This window comes from Rhinopithecus roxellana, chromosome 8 (genome assembly GCF_007565055.1).
Source record: "Rhinopithecus roxellana isolate Shanxi Qingling chromosome 8, ASM756505v1, whole genome shotgun sequence".
Lineage (NCBI taxonomy): Eukaryota > Metazoa > Chordata > Mammalia > Primates > Cercopithecidae > Rhinopithecus > Rhinopithecus roxellana.
The window spans coordinates 46,204,564-46,214,581 of record NC_044556.1 but is presented as its reverse complement, the minus strand read 5'-3'; the positions used below and the strand labels follow the sequence as shown (position 1 = coordinate 46,214,581).

The 10,018-nt window shown below is 46.9% G+C and overlaps 1 protein-coding gene across 8 annotated transcripts in view; it reads left to right on the top strand.

Moving 5' to 3' along the window:
• Positions 1–1,543: 1,543 nt before the first annotated feature.
• The window catches only part of PIP5K1A (phosphatidylinositol-4-phosphate 5-kinase type 1 alpha), a 50,813-nt gene continuing 42,338 nt past the window's right edge, over positions 1,544–10,018 (top strand). For 7 of the 8 annotated variants that reach the window (XM_010387208.2, XM_010387201.2, XM_010387198.2 and 4 more), the window contains exon 1: positions 1,544–2,116. In XM_010387208.2, coding sequence (XP_010385510.2) covers positions 2,032–2,116 — 85 coding nt within the window. In that variant the 5' untranslated portion in view covers positions 1,544–2,031. The remainder of the gene's footprint in view (positions 2,117–10,018) is intronic. The other variant, XM_010387207.2, reaches the window with a different exon arrangement.

Below are 10,018 nucleotides of genomic sequence, written 5' to 3'. Positions count from 1 at the left end.
ATTTATTTTTTGTTTTTTTTGAGGCGGAGTTTCGCACTTGTTGCCCAAGCCGGAGTGCAATGGCGCCATCTCGGCTCACCGCAACGTCTGCCTCCCAGGTTCAAGCAATTCTCCTGCCTCAGCCTCCCGGGTAGCGAGTAGTTGGGATTACAGGCAAGCTCCACCACGCCTGGGTAATTTTGTATTTTTAGTAGAGACGGGGTTTCTCCTTGTTGATCAGGCTGGTGTTGAATTCCCGACCTCAGGTGATTCGTCCGCCTCGGCCTCCCAAAGTCCTGGGATTACAGGCGTGAGCCACCGCGCCAGGCCACAAAACCTATTCTAATGGAGTTCTTTCACGGGCTATGAATTTGAGAGGATCTATCTAACCAACCCTTGCCCCGAATGTTTTCCCATTTCTCTTCATTTATTCATTCCACAGATAATTATGGAGCCCCTACTATGTACAAAGTCACGGGAGGAGCTGGAGATACAAGAGTGAACCAAACACAGTCCTTGCTCCCCAGAAGTTTTACAGTCTGTTCAGAGAGACAAGTCTTCCCACCAGGGTTCATAGCCTACGGGGTACTTTGTTAAAAACGAGCAAGGTGGCCGGGCGCGGTGGCTCAAGCCTGTAATCCCAGCACTTTGGGAGGCCGAGACGGGTGGATCACGAGGTCAGGAGATCGAGAGCATCCTGGCTAACACGGTGAAACCCCGTCTCTACTAAAAAATACAAAAAAACTAGCCGGGCGAGGTGGCGGGCGCCTGTAGTTCCAGCTATCTGGGACGCTGAGGCAGGAGAATGGCGTAAACCCAGGAGGCGGAGCTTGCAGTGAGCTGAGATCCGGCCACTGCACTCCAGCCTGGGCGGCAGAGCGAGACTCCGTAACAAAAAAAAAAAAAAAAACGAGCAAGGTTACTACGAAAACTAAAATGGGAGAAATTTTTCTGTGTATCTCCATGCCCTTTGGAGCACAGATAATTGACAGTTGGAGGCTAAAGGGCTTGGGTCCCAGGAAGGTTGTGATAAGTCCCTGATTGCCTCCCGTGCCTTTTTGACAGGTCTTCACTGATTCATGCATCAAATATTTGCTAAACTCCGTCACTGTGCCTAGCTTTGTGCTTGAGGCAAACAAAACACACATTTCTTTCGAATGCCATTCAGAGGCAGGTAAGACAGGCACGCACGTTTAACTAAATAGTAAACAGAGTAGTAAAACAGGAAAAAGACTAAGAAGAGTTCTTGGTGGCATTAAATGTTTTGTGATATTCGACACCTTAACGTCTCTCACTTGACACCAGTACACACGCAGAGAGTTCTTTCCTGGGTTAGGAATTTCAGAGGACTTGGCTGACCGACTCTTGTCCCGAGTTCAGATCACTCAGCCCAGTCCTACCAAAAAACTGAACCTAACAGAATCTGCCGAGCCACCATAGGAAACGACGGCCAAACCGCGCGCGCACATCTTCCACCCGTAGACTCGTCAGGGCGGGAGGACCCACCTCACGTGACCATTAGCAGCCTCCCGATTGGTTTTGCTCCTTTTCTCTCCCCAATCAGTGGGCTGATGCACCGAGAAGGTCGGGCGCATGCGCAGTGCTCGGATTTTGCTTGGCTGCCCGGAGTGAAGCGAACGGGTTGGGCGATAAACAGGCCGTGGCTAGGGAGAACTAAGAGGGGGGCGTTAGCTCCTCTTGGACTTTTCATGCCTCGTTTTTATTTCCAGATGTGGCTTGGTCTGGACGCAAGGTCCCAGCAGCCAGCTTAAGCTTACTCTTTTGTGAAAGGGGGAAGTATCTCCTATGGAAAGCAGTTAAACTTGTGGAGGGAGTGCGAGACGTGAGTTCTCCCCCATGCCAGGCGAATGGTGTGGCCTTGAGCTGGTCCAGGAGCCGGCTCGACGTGTCTGAGGGAGGCCCCAGAGCGGGCGGGGAGGTGGCCCTGAGAACACGGGTTCTGTAAAGAGACGTTGGGAAGATTCGATTCCGAGAAGAGGAAGCGCCGGATTGAAAGAGAGCCAGGCCTCTGAGTGGGAGGGGGCTGCTAAGATGGCGTCGGCCTCCTCCGGGCCGTCGTCTTCGGTCGGTTTTTCATCCTTTGATCCCGCGGTCCCTTCCTGTACCTCGTCCTCAGGTAAGCCGGACAGGGCGTGGGTAGGGAGCTGGTGAGGAATACGGGATGGGAGGAAGAGCGAGACCTAAGAGGGTACCTGTAGCTGGGAATGTCCTAGGGGTTACCGGTAAGCGGGGGCGAACTGGGCTTTCAGATAGGAATTTCCGAGCGGGCAGGAGGAGTTTGAGGAAAAGATAAGTTTGATTAAGAAGTTGTCGAAAACGTTGGTTGTCTTTGAGGAGGAGAGATGGAGATTGAAGGTGGGGGTAGGTGGCCGGGCGCGGTGGCTCACGCCTGTTATTTCAGCACTTTGGGAGGCCGAGGCGGTTGGATCATTTGAGGTCAGAAGTTCGAGACGAGCCTGGCCAACGTAGTGAAACCTCGTCTCTACTAAAAATACAAAAATTAGCCGGGCAGTAGTGGCGTGCGCCTGTAATCCCAGCTACTCGAGAGGCTGAGGCGGGAGAATCCCTTGAGCCTGGGAGGCAGAGGTTGCGGTGAGCCGAGATTGGGCCACTGCTCTCCAGTCTGGGGGAGAGAGTGAGACCCAGTCTCAAAAAAAAAAAAAAAAAAAGGTGGGGGTAGGAAACAAGAGAAACGGAAGGGAATAGAGAAACTTAAGAACGTAAATGCAGGCCTAAGAAGTAGAGAGGAACTACTTAGTGTGAGAGGCAGGTAGAATCTAAGTTGATTGTGGGCTAATTGGATGAAAATGTTGAAGAGAAGCCATGGGACTTAAAAGATATTTAAGAGTTGTTGGACGCTTTCGATTTCTGGAGAGGTAGGGAATCGTGAATTTTGTTGCGGTGGCTGGGAGTTGTTGAAGCCATCTTTTCCGTCAGATGCTCCCCTAATGTGTCACCCCTTCTCACTTCGCACCCCCACCCTTAGGCGCGCACAGGCACACAGACACACATACACATTTTCTCAGACTAACTCCTTTGGTAATTCCCAACTCGAAACTGCCCAACTTTGGGAAGGAATGGAAATTTTGAAGAGAGCCTAAGGAATGTAGGAAATTAAGGTCAAAGACCTTAAAAACAGATGGGAAAGATGGAATGGAGTCTTGAATTGCAGTAGAGACTGCGAGAAGTGATGTTTTGGAAATTAGGCCTGAGAAGAAAGATGGGCGCGGGGTGACTGTAAGTGTTGTTGTGGGGGGAGTATTGCATAATAGAAAATGGACTGGAAGAATGCTTAGGCTGTATCAGGAGATTGGAATTTGGAGAATGGAGCCAGGTTAATGTAGAGAGTTCAGTGTATTAATAGTTAGAAACGAATGAAGATTGAGGGAGGGCTGAGGAGGCTCACAAGAAAAGCAATAGATTGTGTGTAGGAGAGAAAGTGTGTGTGGGGGGGGGTGGGGGGCGGGAGGTGAGTCAGAAACTGAGCGCTTCCATCAGAAGTGTCTGATGTTTCACGGTAACTGCTGCTTTTACACTGTGAATAGACGCTGGCAGATGTTGGATGCTTTGCTTGAGATTTTGGTATTTCCTCAGGCCTGGTATTGCGTTTTTGCTATTTAGAATTTGCTGAAGAGGATTCCTTCCACCTTTCACATTCCAGCGCAGATGCTGGAATATCTAGTCACACATATCTTCTTTGTAAGCTGCAGTTTTATTTGTGTATCTCTATTTTTAGTTTGTTGAGAGGGGATTTTTTTACCTTTCCTATAAAAGTATTAGGGAACCAGAACAACTCATGCTGCATTATAAGCATGAAATAGGATAAAGTAAAAGTGACAGGGTTTTTATTTTTAATAGAGTAGCTCCTTAATTTGAAACCTGTTCCCCCTCTAATCCCCAACCCAGAAAGAAGAAAGGTTATGTATGGTCCGTAAACAAACTTCTCAACTATTAAGTCAGGTGTTTGCTCTGTACTCTTTGATATTTTGTAGGTCTTTATGTTTTCTGTCAGATGCTCTCGCTAACAGTTAATAATACAAATACAAATTGTATAAATTTTTTTTTTTTTTTGGAGACAGAGTATTGTTTTGTCACCCAGGCTGGAGTGCAGTGGTGCCATCTTGGCTTACTGCAGCCTCTGCCTCCCAGGTTCGAATGAGTCTCCTGACTCAGCCTCCCAAGCAACTGGGAATACAGGCATGTGCCATCAAGCCTGGCTATTTTTTTTTTTTTTTTGTATTTTTAGTAGAGATGGGGTTTCATCATGTCAGCCAGCGTGGTCTCAAACTCCTGACCTCAAGTAATCCGCCCACTTCAGCCTCCCAAAATGCTGGGATTACAGGTGTATTGCAAGGTCAGGAGTTCAAGACCAGCTTGGCCAACATGGTGAAACCCCATCTCTACTATAAAAATACAAAAAAATTAGCCAGGCATATTGGCGCAGGCCTGTAATCCCAGCTACTTAGGAGGCTGAGTCAGGAGAATTGCTTGAACCCAGGAGGCAGAGGTTGCAGTGAGCTGAGATCACGCCACTGCACTCCAGCCTGGGCAACAGAGCAAGACTCTGTCTCAAAAAAAAAAAAAAAAAGCAAAAAGTGGCTACATTTCACACTGTTGATCGACTGTAGAAAGATTATAATGGTCTCCTCCAAATCCAAACATGGTAATTGCTCCAATAGCAAAAGTAGTTAAACATCTCTTAAAGCTTATGATTTGCTTTATCCTGTGTATTTCACTTGACAGCAGTATGAAAGACTGGCTCTGGATTAATTGTGAAACTATCTAGACAGAGGTTTAATATTGGTGGGGAACAAACTGTCTTAAATAACCTCTCCTTCCCAATTTAAATGCCAGAAGATTTGGAGTGCCTAAAATTATGAGTGGTTTATCGAAAACTGTCAATCTGTCCTTGGCTATGACATTTTTGTTTTATATCCATTTTCAGCATTGTCAGAGAACATTGTCCTTTAGGATTTCAGAGTTTCACCAGAATTTAAGTGGAGTTCAGCTAAACAGCTAAGAACAATAAATGGTTTTAGGATGGTTGACACACACACTTCTTGAATTTCTACAGGGCTAGCCTTCTAGCCTTTAACAATTTAGGAAATCATAAACCATCATTTGTTCCTGCCAACTTTCTAATTTCTCTGGTACCATGCAGACAGAGAAACACTCTCTTCCTATCACAAATAAAATCTTTTTTCTTTTTTTGAGGTGGACTCTTGCTCTTGTCACCCAGGCTGGAGTGCAGTGGGGTGATCTTGGCTCACTGTAACCTCAGCCTCCCGGGTCAGCCTCCCAAGTAACATTATGGGTACCCGCCACCACATCAGCTAATTTTAGTAGAGACGGGGTTTCAGCATGTTGGCCAGGCTGGTGTCGAACTTCTGACCTCTGGTGATCCACCCGTCTCGGCCTCCCATAGTGCTGGGATTACAGACGTGAACCACCATGCCTGGCCAGTAAAGTCTTTTTTTGTTTTGAGAGAAAGTCTCCCTTTCTCGCCCAGGCTGGAGTGCAGTGGGGCAATCTTGGCTCACTGCAGCCTCAGCCTCCTGAGTTCAAGCGATTCTCCCGCCTCAGCTTCCCAAGTAACTGAGATTACAGGCACCCGCCATGACGTCCGGCTAATTTTTGTATTCTAGTAGAGTTGGGGTTTCACCATGTTAATCAGGCTGGTCTCGAACTCCTGACCTCAGGTTATCCTCTCACCTTGGCCTCGCAAAGTGCTGGGGTATAGGCTTTAGCCGCCGCCCCTGGCGGTGCTTTTTGCCCTTTTTAAACCACCATGAGGAGAGTAAAGAATTTCTGTCTTGGAGGCTTGATTTGAAGTTAGTGGTTGGGTTAGAAGGGATAGGATACTAAGGTATACACTGCTTCTATGAAATAAGAGTTGTGGAGTGAAATCATGTGTGACTTCCTTAAGGAAAAGCACTTGAGGATGGGTACGGTGGCTCACACCTATAATCCCAGCACTTCGGGAGGCCAAGGCGGGCGGATCACCTGAGATCAGGAGTTTGAGACCAGCCTGGCCAACGTGGTGAAACCCTCCCTACTAAAAATACAAAAATTAGCTGGGTGTGGTGGCAGGTGCCTGTAATCCCAGCTACTCAGAAGGCTGAGGCAGGAGAATTGCTTGAACCCAGGAGGTGGAGGTTGCAGTGAGCTGAGATTGCGCCACTGTACTCCATCCTGGAGGCAGAGTGAGACTCCGTCTCAAAAAAAAAAAGAGAAAAAAGAAAAGCACTTGAAACCCTAGATAATCATGAGCTGTAGTTCCTTTTGCTTCAGACTAGAACATTTTTTAAATGGTCATCGCTCACCTATATGACTTTATGTGCACAAGTGATTTAGACATAACTTTACAGCTGCTTACCTGACTTTTTCTCCCCCTTAACTGCTCAGGGAAATCCAGAGGATACAGGATTGGAGCATTTTTGCTTTGGACTTTTATAGTAGGGACAGCTTCATCAGCCCATGATTCTGATTGCTTTGTTCTTCCCAGCAGAGCCCTACCTGTAACCTGCTGTAATCTGTTAACTCCAGTAGTAGGGGTTCTTGTTGATCTTTTTTTTTTTTTTTTTTTGACATGGAGTTTTGCTCTTGTTGCCTTGGTTGGAGTGCAATGGCGTGATCTTGGCTTACTGCAACCTCTGCCTGCCGGGTTCAAGCGATTCTCCAGGCTCAGCCTCCCAAGTAGCTGGGATTATAGGCACCCACCACCACGCCTGGCTAATTTTCTTTTTGTATTTTTAGTAGAGACGGGCTTTGACCACGTTGGCCAGGCTGGTCTGGAACTCCTGAGCTCAAGTGATCCACCCACCTCAGCCTCCCAAAGTGCTAGGATTACAGGCGTGAGCCACCATTCCCAGACTGTTGATGTTTTTTTGATCTGTGTTCTTTTGTGTACAGTGTAAGCCATTTGTGGGCTGATTTCTTTCCCAATTCTTCCTCTCAGTGAAAAGTAAAGCAGTTTAGATCATGTTGAATGAGAAACTGAAATTTAGAAATGTAAACATAGGACACAATGTCAGAATATCACCAGGTGCCATTTTGGTTGATGTTTTATAAGTAGGGAGGTGTTTTTCTGTTTACTCTTTATAGGGATTTTGACATCCTCCACCCCTTTTTCCTTTTGTCACCTTGGTATATTCTGCCAGAAAACTGGTATCAGAATGTCATTGCTTCTGATCGATTTATTTCTGCCATGACTGCTGAAGCCCATTGTCAAGTATAATTAACTAGTCTAATAGGTATCCAGTTTCTGATATTGATAATGTGTACTTACATGTTAGTGTTGAATATCAGAATTGTATGTTTTGCTTGTTAATGTTGGTGGACTTTTTTAGGTTGATTTAAAACTCTTCTGATTAGGCCGGGCGCGGTGGCTCAAGCCTGTAATCCCAGCATTTTGGGAGGCCGAGGCGGGCGGATCACGAGGTCAGGAGATTGAGACCATCCTGGCTAACACGGTGAAACCCTGTCTCTACTAAAAAAAAATACAAAAAACTAGCTGGGCAAGGTGGCGGGTGCCTGTAGTCCCAGCTACTCCGGAGGCTGAGGCAGGAGAATGGCGTAAACCCGGGAGGCGGAGCTTGCAGTGAGCTGAGATCTGGCCACTGCACTCCAGCCTGGGCGGCAGAGCGAGACTCCGTCTCAAAAAAAAAAAAACAAACAAAAAAACTCTTCTGATTAATACCTTTGCTCAAATATATGCTACCTAATAGCTATTAAATATTTTATTTGCCTGTTTTTCTTTGATAATAAAGTGGAAACTATAGCCTTTGAAGTGAACAACAGAGATAATACCAGGACAGCCAGCAAACTGGGGAGAGGGAAGGTGGTAATTTTATCCTTTAAATTGTTCTCTCCTATAATTTTATTTATTTTTTTGAAACAGAGTCTTGCTCTGTCGCCCAGGCTATAGACCAGCGTAGAGCAGTGGTGTGATCTTGGCTCACTGCAGCCCTCGCCTCCCAGGTTCAAGCGATTCTCCTGCCTCAGCCTCCTGGGTCACTAGGATCACAGGCATACGCCACTACGCCCAGAAAATTTTCGTATTTTTAGTAGAGAGGGTTTTCCCATGTTGGCCAGGCTGGCCTTGAACTCCTGGCCTCAAGCGATCCTCCTGCCTCAGCCTCCCAAAGTTCTGAGATTACAGACGTGAGCCACTGCCCAGCCTCTCTCCTAGAACTTTGGAGTATTCTTTTTTTTTTTTTTTTTTGAGACGGAGTCTCGCTTTGTCGCCCAGGCTGGAGTGCAGTGGCCGGGGCTCAGCTCACTGCAAGCTCCACCTCCCAGGTTTACGCCATTCTCCTGCCTCAGCCTCCCGAGTAGCTGGGACTACAGACGCCCGCCACCTCGCCCGGCTAGTTTTTTGTATTTTTAGTAGAGACGGGGTTTCACCGTGTTAGCCAGGATGGTCTCGATCTCCTGACCTCGTGATCCGCCCGTCTCGGCCTCCCAAAGAGCTGGGATTACAGGTTTGAGCCACCGCACCCGGCCTGGAATATTCTTACTTGACATAAAGAAGGGAACAAGAGCCGGGCGTGGCCGGGCGAGGTGGCTCAAGCCTGTAATCCCAGCACTTTGGGAGGCCGAGACGGGCGGATCACAAGGTCAGGAGATCGAGACCACCCTGGCTAATACGGTGAAACCCCGTCTCTACTAAAGAATACAAAAAACTAGCCGGGCGACGAGGCAGGGCACCTGTAGTCCCAGCTACTTGGGAGGCTGAGGCAGGAGAATGGCGTAAACCCGGGAGGCGGAGCTTGCAGTGAGCTGAGATCCGGCCACCGTACTCCAGCCTGGGCGACAGAGCCAGACTCTGTCTCAAAAAAAAAAAAAAAAAAAAAAAAAGAACCGGGCGTGGTGACTCATGCCTGTAATGCCAGCACTTTGGGAGGCCAAGGCAGGTGGATCACCTGAGGTCAGGAGTTCCAGACCAGCTTGGCGAAACCCTGTCTCTACAAAAATTACAAAAATTAGTGGGGTATGGTGGTGTGCTCGTGTAATCCCAGGTACTAGGGAGGCTGAGTCAAGAGAATCACTTGAACTCAGGAGGCGGAGGTTGCAGTGAGCTTAGATTGCACTACTGCACTCCAGCCAGGACAACAGAGCAAGACTCTGTCTCAGAAAAAAAGGGAACAAGGAAACGAAAGTTAATCAGTTTATTTTTCCCTATTCTTTTTTTTTTGCTGGGTTTCCTTGATCAAGGACAAAAGTATACTTCAAGAATATACTCTTTCCTGATGGCCAGGTAGAGAGGGAATCTTTGTTTTTCTGAGCTCCAGACCCAGCCCAGAGAGACTGAATGAAACACCACCGATGGTGTTTCCTAGAGGAAACCCTAAGAAGCCCGTTTCCCCTATTGCACCTCACTTCTCTGCCCTTTTCCATCTAAATAGAGTGTTTAATTTCCACATGTTTATCCTGTTTTGTTCATATCTCTTATAAACTTTTATTCCGTTACTGTTTTCTATTTGAAGTGAACTTTTTTCCCTCAACTGCTCCATCTTGTTAAACTGTCTCCATTTTTCTTTATCTTCTTGTGAAATTTCAGTCTGTTTATTTGTAATAGTTGTATTCAGTATGTATTAATTTACAAATATCTAATTCCTGAAAAGTCTCTCTGTTGGAATCTGAGGAAGACATTGGCAAAAAGAGAGGAAGTTAGGTCTGTTGTAGGGAGTTCAGCATATTCTTATTATTTACCTTGTATACTTAACTGAGCAATATGGAAGTAATCCAGAATAAGCTATCCGAAAAGATTTGAGATGTTGGTTGGGGGTGGGCAAAGGGGAGGTGAGCAAAGGAAGTTGGCGGGAGGAGATGGAAAGAGGGCTTTTTGTTCTTGTTTGTTTGTTTTTAGGATATTTAATTAGAGTATATTAACCCTTTTTTTTTTTCAAGATGGAGTTTTGCTCTTTTGCCCAGGCTGGAGTGCAGAGGCGGGATCTCAGCTCTCTGCAACCTCCACCTCCTGGGTTGAAGTGATTCACCAGCCTTAGCCTCCCAA